Source organism: Arvicanthis niloticus, chromosome 4 (assembly GCF_011762505.2).
Source record: "Arvicanthis niloticus isolate mArvNil1 chromosome 4, mArvNil1.pat.X, whole genome shotgun sequence".
In the NCBI taxonomy this organism is placed as follows: domain Eukaryota; kingdom Metazoa; phylum Chordata; class Mammalia; order Rodentia; family Muridae; genus Arvicanthis; species Arvicanthis niloticus.
The window spans coordinates 39,429,857-39,451,330 of NC_047661.1; the positions used below are offsets into that span (position 1 = coordinate 39,429,857).

Below are 21,474 nucleotides of genomic sequence, written 5' to 3' on the forward strand. Positions count from 1 at the left end.
TTGTTTTATTCCTAGGGCAATCTAAAAAAGACAAACTAATGGAGCACCAAGTAAACTCAGATAAAATAGAGATAGGTAAATATAAATATATGTATTTAAAACTTACCGCAGCACTACAACCAGGAAAATTGAAAAATGTATCAGGACCATGTCTTTGTGGCATCTGATTGAGAACTGACAATAATTTTACTGCATGCCTTGGCTGAAAAACAAAGAAATAGTTATTATTTAAAGTTAGCAATAATAGCAATAGCAAATATGCCACTTTTAATCAATGTACTGTTTGGTAACTACTAATAAACTTACATTTAAATGATTTACTAAATGGATTAAGAAGGAAATAGTTATCATTACCAATTCAAATCTATGGCTCTCCAGTGACAATCTCTTGAACATTAAGTATTAATAGACTGGTATTAAAGACTACTCCCTCTGACCACAGCTTACCCAGATTCCACTTTCTCCTCGAAGCATGCTGAATAAAAGCTTCAGCTCCTTGACAGTGATGCTGTAGCTTGCAAGAACTCCCAGCATATCCACTAGAAGATCTACAGAGGAGAGAACAGTTACTCTCTACTCTAGGCATGAACTTAGCTGTCGAGCACTATATTTTTAAATGTGCAGAAAGTTACTAAATGTTACTTCTACTTACAAATCTAAAATAGCTCAATGTCTTCATTAATGCATACTCTGATTTATAATGCAAACACAGAGTTCATTACATGTACAAAAGGGGAGGAAAAATATTCAAAGGTTCCAAGACAACACTTCACACTGGTTATTTTCAAATAAAACCTCGCAGTTGACCAATAAGACATGATAGTGAAACATGTAGTTCTTGGGTAGTTTACAAGTTTGAGCATTTACTCCATCCACAATGGGATACTATTCCAAGTGCCACTACTATATGTACTACTATGAGGAAACCTCAAAATCAGACTATGAGTTTTTAAATACTATCATCATCTCCTTTAAAAATTGGATAAACTATGGACCTAATAACCTAGTCACATTGCCCAAAAATGCATTTACAGTAAATAGTGGAGTCAGTACTCCAACCCATGCAGCATGAATGGTTCCAGAACTCTCACTGCCACTCACTAATCTAAAAATGTGTCTAATTTAAACATTTAAATTCAAACATAGCTACGGATACTCATTATGCTAACGTGAATATGTTTATGAATGTGAAGTGCACATAATTCACCAATGAGAAAAAATAATCTGATAACTTTCTCTACACATTATGATTAATATTTCTCTCAATATTCTTTGTAATGAATTAAAACAAATATTTATATAGCATTTCAGATTCTAAAGTGCTTATATCACATGCAAGTTAATATAAATACACACATATACTCACAAATATATATATATATATACACACATATATATACATATATATATAAACCTATCACCAGTTAATATAAGAGGATATATTAGAGTAGACAGAAATGATTACCTATCACCTTACCACCAATTAATATGAGGGTAAATTGGGAAGACAGATATGATTCATTTTTGTTGTAAAATTGATGTTATTAAATAACCATTTATTGACTAGAAATAAAAATTTCATTATTTATCTATTTTAAAATTCAATATGGCTATCATAAGCAACAAGTAATTCATTATATTTTACTTATTAGCCCAATGAGTAAGCAACTCAGTGGTAAAAATTTTGACAAGTGTATATGATATTTTTGTGAGATCTTTAATCTTTAAATGAAACAAAATGTCTCATTATTAAAATAATAAAAAATCTTTGTGCAAAAAAAATCGAGCTGCTTAATTAAAAATTCTGTATAAAAATAAAAAAATCTTAAAGCCAGAATCTTTTAGTTGAAATTGCTGTCACTGAAGATTTCTTAATTATTTACATAATAATATTTTTTTTAAAAAATTAACTTTGTATGTACAATGATCTGGATAATTGGGACAAAATCTGTATCTAGTTACTCTTAAACTTTTCAAGTACATAAAGATAAAATTGTAATTTGTAGATGACTCATAACTAAGCAGTTCAATTTAATTATTGCAGATAATTTTTCAACAAAGATTTTAAAGAGGAAAAAAATCTACAAATGCTATAAAAAATTTTTTATCAATTTATTACAAATATTTAACCATGTTTTAGTGATAAATTTATTAACTTTAGAGTACCTCTATGTTTTTAACACATTACAACACTCAAAGACAGGAATTTAATAGTATGCTGGTACTCATTCGAACTATCAGTTAAGTATTCAGATTTTAATTTTTCTATTATAAGTAGTTAAGCAGCATTTTTTTTTCAGGACACTCATTCCCTTGTCTCATATCCTCAGCTATAAGGCCCTTTGGGAAAGAAGTGCTATTGAGAAGAAAAGATAAGAGAATTAAAGAACTTCACATATTACAGAAAATGGTTAGCATGCCCTCACTGCTGTCTTCTTTCAGGAACTACTATAAACCACTCTGAATATTCTGGGCACTCCTCTAAAACTATTCTATAAAGTTCTAGGAACTTTATTTAAGAGAAAAAAAAAACAAACAAAATCAAGTCTTATCCAGCTAATAGGATTAAAAGATCATATTAGATCCTTGACAATATATACTACCATATTTATACACACAAATACTCAGACACTTATACAAACCCCAAAATTGAAAATACTGTAAGTTTAATCTCACTTTTAATCATGTTAGTTATTATTCATCCAAAACCATGCTCAACACAAATACAACCCACTTTGAAAGCAACCAGAGATGATTGCAAAGTAGTAAAGGAACATAATTTTTAATTTTTAATTTAAATTTAAAATTTATTCTTGTTAACTCCACTGTTAATTTCATTCTTTCTTGATATTTTACTCTGAAATTTAAAAATAAAAATCTTTACATGAAATCATTAAAAAATTCTCTAGGTTCTGACTATTTGTAAAGAGTACATATAATATACAGTCAAATTAGCACTTTGATAATTGTGTAAATATTTTTATGCTAAAATAAATTTAAATTATACATTTACTTGTAAAAATTAAAAAACAAATTTTAAACTGCATTTATTGTCTAGGAATAACTGCTGTTCTAAGATCATCAGCTAAACATTTCTATTGAAACATATCTAACCACAGAGAATAGTTACCTTGCCAGGACATAGAGTTGGTACTACAAATCCAAGATTTCAAGATTATTATTTCAAATAATACATAATGAGCAAAAAATAACACTTTACATACGTTTTATGTTCTATTTTACAACGTGTATTCCATTGGTTTGAATGAGACTGGCCCCCATAGGCTAATATATTTGAATATTTGGCCTCTAGTTGGTGAAATAGACTAAGAGGCATGTCTTGGCTGGAGAAGATGTGTCAGTTGGGGTGAATTTGAGATTTCAAAGGGAAAAGGCCAAGAGTGTGTCTCTCTCTGCCTCTTACTTAAAAATAAAGTCAACAGCTTTCAGTTGTTCGTGCTGTATCCTTGTGCTCTCCCATCATGAACTCTAACCTTCTGTAACTGGAAGTCCAAGTAAACACTTTTTTTTCCATAATCAGCCTTGGCTGCAGTGTCTTATCACAACAATAAAGATTCTGAGACTAAGAATATGAATGCCAAAAAAATGAAGGCAAAAAAAGGTACTTTGAAAAGATAGATCCTGCTGATTCTTTAGGGTCCAAGTGCAGCAGATTGGGAGGCTTGGGGCTGGAGGAACTTGGTGAATGGCACTGAGCTACATACTGTAATATTTTAAATGTGTTGTAGTTCAGTTATATGCAACATAAAAGATACTGTTTATTTTCTGATAATTTTCTATTGTACTTACTCCTCAGTACTAAGGATTTTCTAAAACTTGGGGAGGGGGGATCTAGTAAATATGTTTGCACAACACAATTGTTTTCTCTTCTTGTCTACACATTTACATTAACATAAAAAATATTTGTCATATATTCTTATTTATTTATTGAAATCAAGGTAATTTCTACAAATCTGTTTTCACAAAAAACATAAAGAAGTCCATGAAACCTTGTAACCATCTAAAGCACTTTTATACCAGGCCATGCATACCTGCTATCATGTCATCTACAGCACTCATTTTCAGCAACACTTGCTCAATCAGCCCCACTTCTGTGCTGGTCTGTAAATTCCGAACACTTTTTCGTAGAATGGCTGTAAACATGCTCCATATTTCTGCTTGGCAAGTTACATCACAGTGCTCCAAAAGCTCTGTCATACATGTTATGCTCTCAGCATCCTGGATAATAAAGTTCATCTCCAAATCAAACTCCCCACCAACCAGCTGAAAGTAAACAGGGAAAAAAAAAAAAAAGTAAGCAGAACTGACATGGGAAGCCATTTCCAACATCAACCAAGAATACCTTACAACCGAGTATCAAAAAGGTATGGACATTAATAATTTTCTAAGTCATTTTCATAAAGCAAATTTTGGTCAAAGTTTAAGAGTTACAGACAAACGAAATGATGAAAGAGGGCTAATTTTTACAAAGGTGGAAGGAAAATAGTAAATTCAAGTCTACAGAAACACACAAAGTACAGCAATTCATTATGGGATTGGGAAGGGGAATCAGGACAAATTCCCTCTTAAAAAGATAAGAAGAGATATAATATCTAAGAATAAATATTAAGACAAAATTCACTTTCATTTTTATCTTAATGAACTATAGGGAAAAATAGATGTAATAAAGAGGAGCTTGTTCAATTTTCACACAAAAAATAAAGAAATATGAAACTGATGCAGGAACAACTTACAGTAAGTGTTAAAACATGAAAAAGAATATTTATACAGAGAAATATGTAAGGCCTTATTATCTTCTAAACCATAAAATTAAAAAGGGGAGAAGTAGATTTACTGTCAACATTATGACTTGTGACAACTCAAAAGTCACCACTGTTTCCATCAACATGCCACTTTAAAACCATTACCAGCCCCACCAAATGGATAGTAACAGATGAACACACAAAGAGTAAATAAAATATTATGACATGCTTATTCTCTGCTGATGAAATCACATGAATTATTACTGTGGTGTATGAATAAGAATAGCCCCCATAGGCTCATATATTTGAAAGCTTGAGGAGAAGTACTATTTGAAAGGATTAGGAGATATGGCCTTGTTGGAGAAAGAATGTCACTGGAGGAGGCCTTTGAGGTTTCAAATGACTTCTGCTTTGTCTGACCTCAGTAGGAGAGGATGCACTTAGTCCTGATGAGACTTGATAAGCCAAAGTGGATTGGTACCCAGGTGAGATCTCCCCTTGAGGGGGAAGTAGGGGTGAGAGGGTGTGACTGGGAGAAGAGGAAGAGAACTGTGATTGGGATGTAAAGTGAATTGATTAATTAATTAACTAATGGGAGGGGGAAAAACCCAAGCCAGGCCCAGTGGTTCTGTCTTCTTGCTACCTGTAGATCCAGATGTATAACTCTCAAGTTACTTCTCCAGCCCCATATCTGCCTGCATGCTGCCATGCTCCCTGCCATGATAATAAACTAAACTTCTGAAAGTATAAGACAACCCCAATTAAAGATTTTCATTATAAGAGTTGCTGTGGTCATGGTGTCTCTTCACAGCAATAAAACACTAAGACAATTACATTCAGCTAGAAACATTATTCTTATTGTACAATGATAAAATGGATAGCCTTTTTAAAAAAAAAAAACTTGATATATTTGAAAATATTCATTCATTTGTTCATTCAATAAGCAGTTTTGTGGTAACTATTTTTGGAACTATTATATACTGGTAGAAAAGAAAAAGCCCATACACTAAGAATGGTAAATTCCAGGAAGAGGTGTAAATATGCATATAGTCCATCTAATTCAAAACAAGCAAGCCCATAAAATATATAAAGCATAAAGAGTGGTTTAAAATAAGAGTAACTGTAAAGTGAAATCAAAGGAAATCAAATTAGGAACAGACAGAAAGTAAAACTCTAGAAACACACTTCCTACAACTAGAGGATTTCCGAATCTAGACAAACAGTATTAACATGGCAAATGATGACAGCACCACCACCTCACCTAGCAGGGCATCAGTACTACTTAACTGCTTTATATCATCTAAGAGTCTATTACCATATTTACTTCAGTGAAAAAAAATCTCATGTACAGAGTTAAAAATCTTAAAGACAGTCATTGGGTGGGGGCTCCAAGGTCTAACTGCAAGAAGACCACCTATATGAGAGTTTATATAAAATATCAAATATCATTTAGAAATATCTAAGTCATATAAAATTAAACATATTTCTCAAATTTTAAAAGTTTATGATCAAGGAACATTTTCAACTTACAACACAAAATTTAATTTCAAGTAACTAGTCTAAATTTTGATCTGGGATTGAACTATTCTCCAGTTTTGCCTTTGCATTTGAAATCACAATGACTCTATCATTTCTTACTTATTTCTGAAAATTGCTGCAATAGTGGATTTTTGTGAGTCTGAGGGCAACCTTGTAGACAGAAATACACTATGAGCTCAAGGCCAGCAAAGGGATACACAGTAAGCCACATTGAAAACGAAAAAGAAATAAAGAAAAAGTATAGATGTAGATGCCCAGCATTAACATCTGGACTCAGCATCTACACACGAGTGCACAAACATTATGCTCATATTCACATACTCACCCACATAAAGAAGTACAATGACACAATAGCAGACACAGTCAGCATTAGGTTAGCATCAGTTATTAGGGAGGCAGGAACAACCCTAACTTTCCATCTAAAACATGGACTCATCTGACTCAATATAGCTGAAGATCCACAAAACTGAGCCAGCTAGTTTTCAGACAGTGAATTGTATACTATGCCATGACATTATCTTTTTATGCTTCCAACCAACAGTGTCCTGTGCCATGGCACTCTCTATTTTCTTGAGAATCTATCAAACTCAACTACTATTTCATCATTCTATACAAGTAAAGAACAAATATCTATTCATCATTGTATGTCTAATTAATCCAAGTTATAGCTATTCTTCTGGGTTCTTGGCAACCCAGAAGAGGTTTTCAATCTCACTGACGTAAATATTTACTGTGAAACTAATAACAGGTATGAAATGGTGCCTATGACCCAGTGTCTAAATCTGTAGAAGCATCCAATAATAAGAACAAAAAATGAAAAAGACATTTTTTAATGTTTAAAATTTTAATTAGTTTAAAAACATTTTAAAAACCAAATGTTTTTAAACTAATTTGTTAAATAAGTTTCAAATATTATAGAATTTCCTGGTAAATTCTCCAAATATATAAATATATGAAGTAATTAAATATGAGAAGGTCTCAGATAAAGGAGAAAGGGTCTGCTTTATAGAGAAGAAATGCCCACAATTCTGGCAATTAGGCTTTGCTATACATATATAATGTCTAAGTTTCCATCTTTCATAGTTGATAACACAACATCCTATGTATCACTTAATTACAAAAACTACAGTCAAGGTTCCATAATTTTGTGGTCCAAATACTAAAAACAAGCCTCAGAGATATTGCAGTATGTGTCTGTTTCATCTAGAGAAAGCTATCTTTCTAGCATGTATGATGGTTTTTAACAAAGTTACACAGTTGTGTTAAAGAGACTGTTGTAGGAAACTGTCTTCCCAAATTAGCAAAATCCCTCTATTTAACAAGTGGTATAATCTCGTTATCAGCAGTTAAATCATATAAGCAAAAGCAGTGGCTTTTGCCCAAACAAAACTCTTGTCAAACAATCTACCAATTCTGTAAAGAAAACATGTAAATGTCTTTACAGATGAAAAGTGAGGACAAATGAATTAAACACAACCGGGGTCAGACAGAAGTGGCAGATTCAGGTTTCATATTTAGATAGAAAGTGTCCTTTATTATTAAGTCAGAGGGGTAGATGCAAGAGCTTAAGTTTTAAAATATATTTATATTTCAAGCTTAGATTACTGTGCTTAAGAGATCTGTAAAAGAAAAATGTCTCTAACCTGTAAGCCCCATTTGCCCAAAGACAGATAGGTTCCTGGAGTGCTGAAGGCTGTTTATGTAAGATAACAAGCCACATGTTGTGTTTTCACATCTATAAACTAGGGTAGTTGCCAATTGCACAGGATGTGCTTGATCCCTGGGAGGTACATAGGCAGGAAGCAAGTCAGGCCGTATCCTTGCTGATTGGTCAAAGATGGGAAGTAAGTAGTCTTTGGGGTTTTGTTGATATAACCATGAACTAACATAATTCACACCATTCTATGGGAATCCAAGGTATGAAACTGGCCAATGCCCATCCTCCTGGCCAGTATTTAATAAAGCTTGCTTTACTTTTGGCTCAAAAAAAATTGTGGTAGGTGTCTTAGTCTCACCTGCTAAGTTTAACAAAAACAAACAAACAAAAAAATCAACAGAAATAGCATGATTACAGTCACTATGAAGAAAGATAAACTGCTGTAAGAAATGACATTTCTAGAGAAGCCAACCAAAAAAATAAAATCATAAAATCACTGGGTAAGTAAAAATTATTTGGTAGTTTCTGGCAGTTTTTTTAGACTTGGTAGTCTAAAAGAGCCTGAAACTAAATTCCTCCTGCCTCAGGCTAAAAGTGCTAGAATTACAGACATGGGCCACCACACTCACCTAGAAAGTAGATTTCAAACATTCAATTACAGGAGAATCTACTGCTCTTTAAAAAACAAAAAATCACAGAAAACATTCTGAAAGACAAAAGATGTGACACAAGAAAGTCTAAGCACTTATCTTGTCCCCAGCATTGGGAAATAAACAAACAAAACAAAAAGGTGCAGCAATTCCCTGTACCATATAATGAAACTGACTGGCAAGTCCCCGAAACTTTGGATTCTCAAGGTATTGCTTTGGCACTCTGTTGTCACAGGAAAGTCTGTTCTTTTCCTACAGGCCTTACCCCCTCAAAAATAAACACCAGAGCTGAGCTTTTTAATGACAAAACCTTATTTACTTAAGAAAGATTATTGATAAAGCATCTAGGATGTAAAATGACTAGAAAATGCATTGTTTTATAGAAGAATTAAGAATTATAATTACTAATATTTCAAGTATCTTATAAGACTTTTAGAATCACAGACTATTGAGATAATACAAAATAAATCAGTATTACTTGGGTCAAAAGGGACACTTCTAAACCTATTAGATTTTTTTGCAATCTATTATATCAAATTCTAAAATGATAACACCATTTATTAAATCTCTATTTACTACTCATACTCAGTCATCTTCCTCTTCGCAGATGCTGACATTTAAAAAACTATACAAAGTCACTATTCATCTAAAACTCTGTTACATTTACTTCTATAAATGACAGAGCTTTCTTCTCAGTATTTTAAATTTCATTATGTCTCCAAGTATCTCCAACATAAATCTCCAAATACTTATCAATACCAATGGCTAGAATCCAAAAAAAAAAAACCTTTCCCAGAAAGATTGTCTTTCTCTTACAATTTCCATTACAATCCATCCACATCAGTCATTAAATAATATTAGGGACTAAAAATGTGCTTTCTCCAACATACACTGAATAAGGTCTTAATCTCCAGTGTGATAGTGTTAGAAGCTGAGGTCTTTAGAACACAATTAGTTGAGATTAAAATCATGAGAGCAGATCTCTCAGTATGAGATTAGTGTTTATGTAGAAAGAAGAGACAGCAGACCTTTGTCTCTCTGAGACAAGATAATACTATGAGAGACAGATATCTGTAAGGCAGAAAATAGTTCTTTATCCAGACCCATTATGGTAGCAACTAGACTGTAAAAATTCCCAGCTTCTTCTAAAACTATATGAATGTATTGGCTGCACATCATTTAGAGCCTGGGAAACCTTTGGAATTTTTTTTTCTTGTCTGATAAACATATCATATTTTATGATCATATTTATATGATAAACAGATCATATTTTATGGAATTGTTTACATCTCACATAACAACTTTTAAAGAACAAAGGCCTTATTTGTTTTATTATCAACTATATATTATACAACAACCACACAGCCAAGCACATATAAGTTATTCAGTATTTAACAGAGAATGAGAAGGCCACAGAATGGGAGGATAGAAAAGCAGGAGGTAAGAAAGCAACAGACTTCACTATGCAGGTCAGTTCTCAAGCCTTCCAGGCTTTCTACTCAATGTTTCCACTTTCTTTAAATAATGAATTACTCAAGTTACCATAAGACTTTTTAAGGCTTCAGAGATCATTACAGAACCAAAGATATTTTTCCAATTCTATATATCTCAGTTGTCTTACTCTTTCTTCTGTTACTAAGGTCTCATACTAAGCAAAATTGAAGAGACTTATTCTCGACTTTAAAAATTGTATTAGTTATAATTACTATTGTAATGATACACCAGAACCAAAAGCAACTTGGAGAGGAAAAACTATTTCACTCATAGTTCTAGATAACTGTTCATCATGAAAAAGAGTAAGGCAGGTACTGAAGAAGGGCTGAAACTGGAGGCAAGAACTGATGCAGAGACAATGGAGAAGTGCTGTTTATTGGCTTACTATTTATGGCTCAACACGCTTTCTTATAGAACCCAGGACCACTAGCCCAAGGGTGGCCTCACTCACAATACCTGCCCCACCCCTGACCATCACTAATTAAGAAAATGCCCCATTTGCTTAAATCAGGCTTACTACCTGATCTTATGGAGATGTTTTCTTAATTGAGGCTCCCTCCTCTCTGATGATTCTAACTTATGCCACCTTGACATAAAACTAGCCAGCAGAGAAGTAGAAACTTCTCCATTTAATTTGTTAAGTATATTCAGTATGTTATTCACAACTGCCAGTTGTTGAAATCACACTTAAGTGTTTCCACTTTTAGTTCCTATTTTCTAGTTAAATAAATTGTATACTCAGCACTGTACTTCTTTGCAAAGAAAACTGGCAAAAGAATAAGAATCAATTTTCAAAGACATCTGGATTCTAGTCACAACCAAATAAAGAAGCTATTACTCTTGTTAACAACACTGTAGATTATTAAATAATTTGCCTACTATCTCACCATTCCTTGTACCCTAGACTGGCAACAATCAATCATGAACCCTGGGGTAAGGACTGCTAATTCCAGAAGCAGCAATGTCACCCCTACTCACAAAGACATTCATGAATCTCCATCTGTTTCACAATTCCAAGAAAGGCATGAAGAATTCCCTTTGTTTGCACTACCACAGCTTTCCAAGGCTAGCTGAATGCTAATGACAATATCTAGGGGGAGCAGCCTGGAGTAACAGGTAACACTGTGTCAAGAAAGAAAATGCACATGTGCAGAAAAGGAGATTTGTGAGGTTATGAAGTCTTTTTAATGCTCCCAGGTACTGAGGGGAATTAAGCAAGCCATAAACAGGCCCAGTAGCACATTCAAAAAATCTTTTGACCTCCAGTTAGCCCTTAGGCTCTACAAGAAGCAGTATTTGAATTTCCTTCCTGTTTCCTTTTTCTTTTCTTCTTTTCTTATTCTAAGCATTACAGTAACTGTCAAAATAGGAGCCAAAAAAACAGAAACAGAATTCAATGCTCACAAGCAAGAGAGAATGCAAACCTTTAAAATACTTAGAATCACTGTAAAAACAAAACCAAAAAACCAAAACCAAAAGAAAAGAAAAGAAAGAATCAGAAAGATTGGTCTCATATCAAACATTTCCACATTATACTTTTTAAAAACAGCCAGTTTCCAGGGCTAAAATAACTAAATACAATAATGAGTGTTTAGTATGATGTGGGGCCCTGGGTCTGATTCCCAGCAGCATAAAAAAGACTTAAAAGTCAAGTTTAAAAAACAAAACAAAACTCTAAAGCCTACAAATAAAAAGTATGGTCCATCTAGAAAGAAGAAAGGTTAAAGGAGAAACTGTGACAAAACATAGGCATAGCTTAGACTCATTAGACAAAAATCTGAAACTAGTTATCTTAAATGGCTCTAATAAAGGAAATCCCAGAGAAGGATGAGTAGACTAGAAGACTAAATTTCCACAAATAGAGATCAAAGAAGACAAATTATTTAAAAGGATGAAATAGAAGTTTACTACTGAACAATGCTGAAATGCAAATTAACCAGTAGGTCTGAACAGGCAACAAGAACTTACAATTTGATAATGTGGTAATTTGAATAGGTTTGCCCTAGACTCATGTTTTTAAATGCTTGGCCTACAGCACTATTAGGAAGTGTGGCCATGTTAGAGGAAGTTTGTCAATGAGGAAGCAGGCTTTGAGGTTTTCAATGTTCAAGATAAGCCCAGTGTGAAACAAATACAGTCTCCTCCTGGCTGCCTTTGGATCAAGATGTAGAGAGCTCTCAGCTCTGCCAAAGCCATGTCTACCTGCAAGCTGCTATACTTCCTGCTTGATAATAATGGGGCTAAAATGTTAGTCTTTATAAGAATTGCCTTGGTCTCTTCACAGAAATAAAACCCAAAGTAATATAGATAATGACCTTTTTCTTTTTTATTAATTTTCTCAAAGTAAAACTACAAAAATGTGCTTTTAAAACATAAGATATCCAGGTGTTTGTTTTCTGAGTGTGTTCCCCTCATTTAAACAAGCAAAAACAAGTATTTTTTAAAGGTCTGTATTATGCTACCTGACTTGTTAAAATTACACATCATTTTTTCTCTTGAAAATTAGCATACAGAGTGTGATGATTTAAATAGTAATGGCCCATATAGAATAATTTGTTTGAATGCCTGGCCCACAGGGAGTGGCACTATTAGGAGATCTGACCTTGTAGGAGTGGGTGTGACCTTGTGGTAAGAAGTGTGCCATTGTGGAGGTGGGCTTTGAGGTCATATATGCTCAAGCTATGCCCAATGTGGCACACAGTCTCCTGCTGCCTGCAGATCATGAACTCTCAGCTCTTTCTCAAGCACCATGGCTACCTTGGTTTTGACATTCTTCCTGCTATGATGATAATGGACTAAACCTCTGAAACTGTAAGCCAGCCCCAATTAAATGTTTCTTTTTTATGAGTTGCCTTGGTCAAGGTGTCTCTTCACAGCCATAAAACCCTAAGAATAATGAGTTTAGTTGTGGTATTTTCATATATACCTTTGTTGACCTTTGTTTTCTTGATATTAGCCATTGTTACTGGAGTGGAGATGGATTCTCAGTGTGGTTTTAATTTATATTTATTTCCCTGAGATTGATAAGGATGGTGAACACATTTTAAAATATGTATTGACCATTCAATTTTCTTCTTTTGGAAACTTTTTCAGTCAATTTGCCCATTTACTACTTATTAGAAGATCTGGGTGGTTTTGTTTTGTGGTGCATTTTTGTTTTGTTTTTTTTAAGTTTTGCAGTTATTTGATGAATTCTAAAAATTAACACCCTGTTTATGCATAGTTGGTGAAGATTCTCTCTCTTTCTGAGAGCTACCTTTCATTCTGGAATTCTTTCCTTTGCTCATTTCCTATAATATTATTTGCAATCCCGTTTGAAAAGTCTTGGTATTATTATCTTTGCTACTGCAGTCCTTTTCAGACAAACTATAAATATCTAGATCTGCACATTTCCCTATCAGTTATATCAAAGACTTTTATCTACTTTGAACTGATTGCTATGTTGGGTGAGAGACAGGAGAAATCAGTCTATGTGGATATCCAGTTTATCAGCACCATTTGTTAAGGAGGCAGTTCTTTTCTAGATGTATGGATTTTATATATTTGTAAAATAATTAAATGGATACAGTTGTATAATTTTCTGAGTCCTTTATTATATTTCATTGGTCTATACATTCCTTTTTCTGTCACTGCCATGCTGTTTTATCACTTAGGAATCTATAATTTGATGTTATAATCCTGTATTGTTCTTTCTGTTAAGAACCATGCATTTGTGGTTGGTTGGTTGGTTTGTTTCTTTGTTTGTTTGTTTGTTTGGAGTGGGTCTTCTGTACTTCCATGTGAATTTTAGTACTGTTTTCTTCACTCTTTGAAGAACATCAATGTTGTAGTAATTATTTAAAAATGGCTGCCGGAGAGCCAACTGTCTAAGCTGCAGCAACTCTGCTGAGCTCAGCCACCATGTTATGTGGCCAGAGGCCACATGTGTGCCACAGCTAGAAATGGCCAGCTAGAAACACCAGCCCTGCCACCCAGAGATGCCAGGGTGGGAGATGTCTCTGCCAATCTTCCACGCTATCTCTGTAAGGCTGGGCAGTGCTGGGACCATCCCGCCAAACACACAGGCTCGGTACAGACGAGACTCTAACGCTTAGATTATCCAAAGGCTTATATGTTTAGTAATGATAAATAACAAGATACTCTTACAATCAGAGATGTAACCTAATACCCGACCTAGATATACCAACTACCTTTGACTGCTACAGAAAAGCGCACATCAACCTCCATGTCCACTTCTCTCCTTCTCTGTCTCCCCCTTAGCTCCTCCTCTTCCTTCTCTTCCTCTCCTTTACTCCTCTTCCTCTCCTTTACTCCTCCTCTTCTTCTTTACTCCTCCCACCTTAGCTCCTCCTACACATCAAGGAATCTTGAAGGAGATTGTATAAAATCTGTAGACTCCTTTTAATAACATGACCATTTTCACAATAGTAACTTTGCTAATCCATAAGCACAAAAAGTCATTCTATCTTTAGTGACTTATTCAAATTATTCATTTGGTCTCTTAGACATTTTAATGTATAAGAAATTCACCTCTCTGGTTAAGTAGAATCCTGGTTTTGGGGTGGGGGGGGAGGTTGTTATTGTTTTGTTTTTTGTTTTTTTGTTTGTAAACTGTTGTGAAATACGTTTTCCCAATTCTTTGCAAGTCCATTACTGTTTCCAAAAAAAGCTTATTTTTAAAAGTTAACTTTGTAGCCTGTTGCTGTGCAGGAGGTTTCATTTTTAAGCATTTTCTGATTAGAATTTTAGAGTCTTCTTAAGTAAAGGATCATAGTAGCTATAAATACAGATAATTTAATTTCTTCCTTTCCTATTTTGTCCCTTTTCAGATTGTAAGGAATTATGTCTCTCTTCTAGACTAAACACTTCAATGGTTTTCCAAAGTTCTTGCTGCTGAAAACAAACTTGTCCTGGCAATCTACTAAATCAGAGTAATTTATACCTAATTGAGCTATTTATATCCTCTTACCAATTTACAAGCTCATGTTTCTCTCCTCTTTGCTCAGTAAGTTCCCCTTACACATATTTGGGTCATCTCCAAATTAGGTCAATTCCAAAAAAGTTCATCGACCCTCCCTCCAGCCCCCAGGTCTGTGCACTTTTCTGTGTGCCTGCCATGTTTTTCCATGGCTTTTTTGTATGACTGAGTTCTTTATTCTGTTATTACTATTCTCTATTCAATAATGGATTTGTTGACGGTGTACAACTATTTTCCTCAAATTAAAATACTCCTTGGCAGAAGGAGGGAGGCTGGAGGCCGCAAGAAGCTAATGAAACTCAAAAGGTTAACAAAGCTCAGAAACTTGCAAAAGTCAGGAAGCTCACAAAGTTATGAATCAGCAGGATTTCTCTAGAGCTTAGAAAGTATGAACTAACGACTTTTCAGTGAAGCTGCCTGCAAATATAGGGCAGCAAGCAACAATGATTCAGAGTACATGAGTTGTCATCCATACTTGAGCAAGGAGCTGTTCAAAGTCACTCATGTTCCAGTAATTAACCTTGATAAACTATTGTTTCAATGAGTTAACTGTGTCTTTAGCTTGTTGTCAGTACACTATCTGGGATGAACAAATATTTGTTCACATCTTCCTACACAATAGGGTTTTTTTTTTATATCAAAACATGTTATTTCAGGGTTGGTGACATAGTTCGAAGGGCACTTGCCTAGTACAACAACAGAGAATTATTAATTCATTTATTATACTTCATATAATCTATACTTAATTTAGACACATATTAACTGCTTCCCATAAGAAGACCATAAGTTCTGAAAGGACAGGGTGTTAATTTTGCTTTCCACTAGATACTCCAGTTTCTACATTTGTACCTGATTGAAAACATTTCAAATGCCATGCAAAAAAACAAAAACAAACACACACACACACACACACACAGAGAGAGAGAGAGAGAGAGAGAGAGAGAGAGAGAGAGAGAGAGAGAGAAACTACTCCTTAGACAGAGATGCAGTTGAGGGATTTAGTGCTTGCCTAGCCTCCATAAGGCCCCAGATTCAATCCCCAGAATTAGGGGTTGGAGTTGATGATGAGAATTCCCATTTAAAGCCCAAACAAATAATATGACAACATTACTGAAACAGAAGGAATCAAATCATACTAAAAATAAAAAATTCATTCAGTCAGGTCATTCAAGTGGCTCAGTAAATGGAGGTACTAGCAGGCAGGCCTGAGTTCATTTGATTGATTCCACAAGGTAAAAGAAAAGAACTAACTCCAGAATGTCATCCTCTTACCTCCATGTTCACACTGTAACACCAGCATAATGCACTCACACATACAAAATAAATAAAAAAATAAGACTGAAAACATCACTAATACAATGGATAAAGAGAAAAACAAAAAATCAAGGCTTCATAACAGGTAAAAATATTTAAACAAAAAATAACAAAATAAGAAGGTACAAATATAACATTCAAGGTCAATAATACACTATGAAAAAATAAACCTATTCATCAATGACAAAGAAGAAATATACTGAAGACAGAAAATATTTCAATAAAATTGTAACAAAAGGTATCCAATACTGAAATAAGATATGGCCACCAGATATGAGGCATTAGGACACCAAACAAAGAAGATCAGTCAAGACCCCCGTTATTATATTCAAAAGCATATACAGAACCAAGAAACGACATGAAATGCTGCAAAAGAGAAGTGCTGTGGAGCAACAGAGTTCTAAGCAGAAACTTTGAAAGCCAAGAGAGCTTGGAATGATGTATTTCAAACTCAAATATAACTGCCAATCAAACCACTATACTCAACAAAGTTATGTCTCATTACTAAAGAAGAAAGAAACTCTCCAAAATAACAGTTTAAAGGATTTATGACCACCCAGCCAGGTCTCCAAAAGATACCTGAAGAATGCTTTAAATCAAAGACAAAAATAAATACATTCATGAGACTATAGCAAAAAATAAAGCATATCAGGAAATGAGGAAATGGGGAAAAAAAACAAAATCAATAAGATGAAAGGAATAAATACATTTATTTTAAATAATGACTCTGAATGTTCTAAATTCACCAAGTAAAAGAAACAGAGAAGCATACTGGACATGAAAAGAAGAGAAAGGAAAGGAGAAGGGAGAGAGAAAGAAAAGAGGGATGGAGAAGAAGGGAAAGACAGCTGGCAGGCAGGCAGGCAGGTCAACAAGGCTCTGTCTATTTGTTCCCTGAAATAAATGTACTCTAGAATCAAAAGTAGAGGCAACCTTAGAGCAAATGAACAGGAAAATGGGGTTAGAGAGATGGCTCAGAAGTTAATAGTGCCTCCTATTCTTGCAGAAGACCCAGGTTTAGTTCCCAGTACTCATATGGTGGCTCACAACATCTATAACTTCAGTTCTTAGGGATCCAGTGCCCTCTTCTGGCCTCTTAAGGTACCAGGTACACATGTGATACATTATGTAAGCAACAATCATACTCATAAAATAAGAATTTAAAACAAAATTTTAAAATGACAAAAGGTATTCTGAGCAAAAGAAATTAGCAAATTGGAGAACTATCTCCCTGACAGAGGCTGTCAGTCCATCAGTCCAATTCCACTTTTCTCATTTGGAACACAAAAAATGACAGGATTCATTCAGTTCCTTCCTGCTGTGACCACATCCAAATGTCTAACAAATTAAATGGTCTATACCAGCAATATATACTTAAAATCCCTTTGGAGACAACCACCCACTGTGGGGTTGGGGCAACAATAGCTCAAAACTTGAAAGATTTTAGTATACCATGAAAAAAGTCAAGAACTAGCATTTACAAAGCTTAAATTAGACCTCTGACAAAACACCAGGCATTCGGAATGTAACCATAAGATACACTTATCAAAAACTGGCAAAGGGAAAAAAAATACAAAGGACCAAGCATGTAAGGCAAAAAGTAGTCAAAATAGACCACTTGTAGTTCTACTTCTGTTCATATAGGAATTCATGTATGTCTTCTTTGGGTTTAATTGTTGTGAAGAATGAACATCAATTCTTACAAAAAAAAAAAAAAAAAACCATGTTTAATTGGGACTGGCTTACAGTTTTAGAGGTTTAGTCCATTATCATCATGGCAGGAAGCATGGCAGCATCTAAGCAGGCATGGGGCTAGAGAAGGAGTTGAGAGTTCTACAATTTAATCAGCAAGCAACAGGAAATTGTGTAACACACTGGGCAAAGCTTAAGCATATATAAGACATCAAAGCCTGTCACCACAGCGACACACTTCATCAAACAAGGCCACAATTACTTCAATAAGGCCACACCTCCTAACAGTGCTACTTCCTATGGGCCAAGCATTCAAACACCTGAGTCTACGAGGGACATCTCTATTCAAACCACCACAATGTCTGACACAATAATCTGTGTATTAGATGGTGCCAGACAATAGCAGAAGGGGGAATTGGAAAGTACAAACTTTCCTTTTGAACTAACAGAAATGTTCTAAACTTAAGTGATGCAGTACACTAAAGATAATAAAGCCACTAACTGTATAACTATAAATGTACAATTATAGTGTGAGTTGGAATACTGTATTAAAATAGAAAAAAGTAAGTAAGTAAGCCCTCAAACATTTAGAACAACTTCAAATCATCTTGATCCCTGAGTAGATTATGATAATCTCAGACTACTAGGGTCCCATGCCTGGGTAACAGCCTGAGCCAAAAGAAGTATCTGGAAGAAAGTAAGAGGGTCAAAAAACTAAAATTAACTCTACAGTTTTCATCTACTTTATTTAGGTGTCAATCAAAATAGCTAAATGAAATGATAAAAAGTGGTATTAAAAACCAAGAAAACAATAGGATATAGGTTAGGTATCTAGATGATACCATATATACATGGTAACAGGATTAGTGAAGAATAAGGGCTATATTTTATGTTAATCACCACTGATATGATATGTTCAAGGAATCATGTAACAAGATCAAGGATTTCAGTAGCTATGAAAAAACCATATGAAATGCACTGTCTAAAATTAAAAAACAAAATAAATATATCAATGAAGAACAGATAGAATAGCAGATTACAGAACAATGAATGAATAAAATTTGCACAGAATGAAATGGGGATAAAACAAATGAAGATGAATGGATATGAAATGAAGGGAACATAAAAGTCTGTTGCATGACAACCTTTTCCTGGGAAGAAGCAACACATGCCTACTCACCCGAGATAGAGAATCCACAGCAGATTAAAGTACAAATAACACTGTAAGAGCCAACATAAATCTATAAACCCCACATGCCCAAAAAGGTACCTTATTGGAATGGGGAAGAGTTGCATTTTTTGAAACATAACTAGCCACATGTTTTCACACCCCTAAACAAGTCTGTTTGAGCCAACTGTGCTGAATGAGCTTGTTAGCATGTGTAAGCAGCAGGTGTGAAGGCAAGAAGTATGTCAAATGAAGAATTATGGGTCTTGCCTTTTTACTCTCCTGCTTATCGTGACTTGGGGTCACTTGCTGGGATTTGAGAAAGTAAACCTCAACAGAGTCCATCCTAGTCAGTATTTAATTAATGCTGGATTCAAATTTAATGCAATATTGTGGAACTGGTTTTCTCTTTCGAAAACCAGATTTAACATTTAGAGGCATCAGCAAGATTACAAAGACCATTAAACCCTAAATTCTAATTCTAGGCTCTTCACTCCAAGACCAGTATAACTAACCAAGGGTACATATTTTTAATATTAATAGAGGGACACAACCCACCAGAAGTCATCAGCCATGTTAAAAAAAAAAAATTAATGAGTTTTTTGGGGGGGATTTTTTTTTTAATGGAAGCCTCCTGTTGGTTACATCATAGAAACCATTTCTACTTCCTGTGACTTTTTTGCCTGGTTTCTGGATTCTGGTTATGGGGATCCATAACTCAGATCTGGGAATGGCTAGGATCTAAGGAGGTTTATGCGCCTCCTCCAGTTCAGGGCAAAGGAAGATGTCCCACAGACACTGGTGAAATCTGGTTAATTGGGGAGTTCATCCAAAGCCATCAGTTTCTCCCTCCTAACCTGCCTTGGAGCCCTGAGGTTTTAAATACCCAGGCTAACCATAGAAGGAAATTCCAAGACACTATATCCCAAGCTGAGGGTTTGGAAATGCCTAATGTGCATCCAGGGCTGATAAGGACATGGAGAGGCCTGGCCTCTGAAGAGTTCATAGCATCTGGGTTGTACAAGAAGGATATAAGAAAATTTCTCTTGATCAGACTGATAGACCTCTGAAGCAGAGGACTCCAACTGTTGAGTGGCTTTTTGACACAATGTTTTCTGTTATCATTTTGGATGTGTCTTCTCTTATGTCTGTACCTGTCATTATATACTCCAACTTGGGCTGGTGGGCATCTTCAAAAAGCTCGAGGTCCAAATAAAGAGAATGGTATCCAACCCGGCTACAGTGCCACTGTGACTTCAGGGAATTGGATTCAGCGGAAGCAGGTACCAAGCACCTCCCTGGCTTAAAACACTGAAGGAGGTAGAGAAAGTTTTGTCTAACTGTTTTGTAAAGTTTAATGTATGGTGGTCTCCACATTCTGACTGATCTTAACAGAGGAGTTCTTACTGTGCTGATTCTCCTGTTGCCAGCCACCCAGGCTCAGAATTTATCTCTAAGATTTCTGGCCACTAGATCAAAAGTAATAGGAATTCAAATGTCATTTGGGTATAGACAATTTTAAAGTTGTTTTATGTTCTTCTACTTTATTAAAAACTTGGCTCTGTAATGGGGTTAAGGCTCTCCCTTTCTCAGATCCAGGCATGCATTTAAAGACTTCTATGTTCATGGTCAAGAGCTGACACGAGGAGAAAAGAGCAAAGCAGAACAACTAAAGGTATAATTGATTACATTTAATTGCCTAAAACTATTATATGAATTTTCTATGATTTAAAAAAAAAAAAACTGTGTTGCCTTTTGTCTGGGGCAGACAACTAACTGGTCTGCTCCCATGAAGACACCATATCCTGAGACATCCTAGAGGAGCCACTGCACTCAGAGCAGCAGGTAAGAACCCTCTCCAACTGCCCTATGCCCCAGAGCTACAACTGAGAGCCTGGGAAGCTCAAGACCCATCAGCCACCCAAACCCCACCCTTTCGGAATATCACTCCCCTTCCATCCATCGCTTGGTCCTTTTGGCTGGGGCAGACACCTAGCTGGTCTGCTCCCTTGAAAACACCATATCCTGAGACATCCTAGAGGAACCACTGCACTCAAAGCAACAGGATTTCAGGATCCCAGAGGCTGCCTGAGTCACAGGAGTTCTTCCACCCAGGAGCTCAGGATCACAGGATCACAGACACATCTGGACTCTGAGGAGTTCTGACACAAGCCAAGATAACAGGAAAGACAGGCTCCAGTCAGAGACAGTGAGTGCAG

The 21,474-nt window shown here is 35.1% G+C and overlaps 1 protein-coding gene across 4 annotated transcripts in view; it reads right to left on the reverse strand.

The window, feature by feature from the left end:
* Nbea (neurobeachin) overlaps positions 1-21,474 on the reverse strand; it is a 518,446-nt gene that overhangs the window by 427,875 nt on the left and 69,097 nt on the right. For all 4 annotated transcript variants that reach the window (XM_076932409.1, XM_076932408.1, XM_076932407.1 and 1 more), the window contains exons 2-4: positions 4,053-4,284; positions 448-548; positions 107-202 (exon numbers count right to left, since the gene is read on the reverse strand). In XM_076932409.1, coding sequence (XP_076788524.1) covers positions 107-202; positions 448-548; positions 4,053-4,284 — 429 coding nt within the window. The remainder of the gene's footprint in view (positions 1-106; positions 203-447; positions 549-4,052; positions 4,285-21,474) is intronic.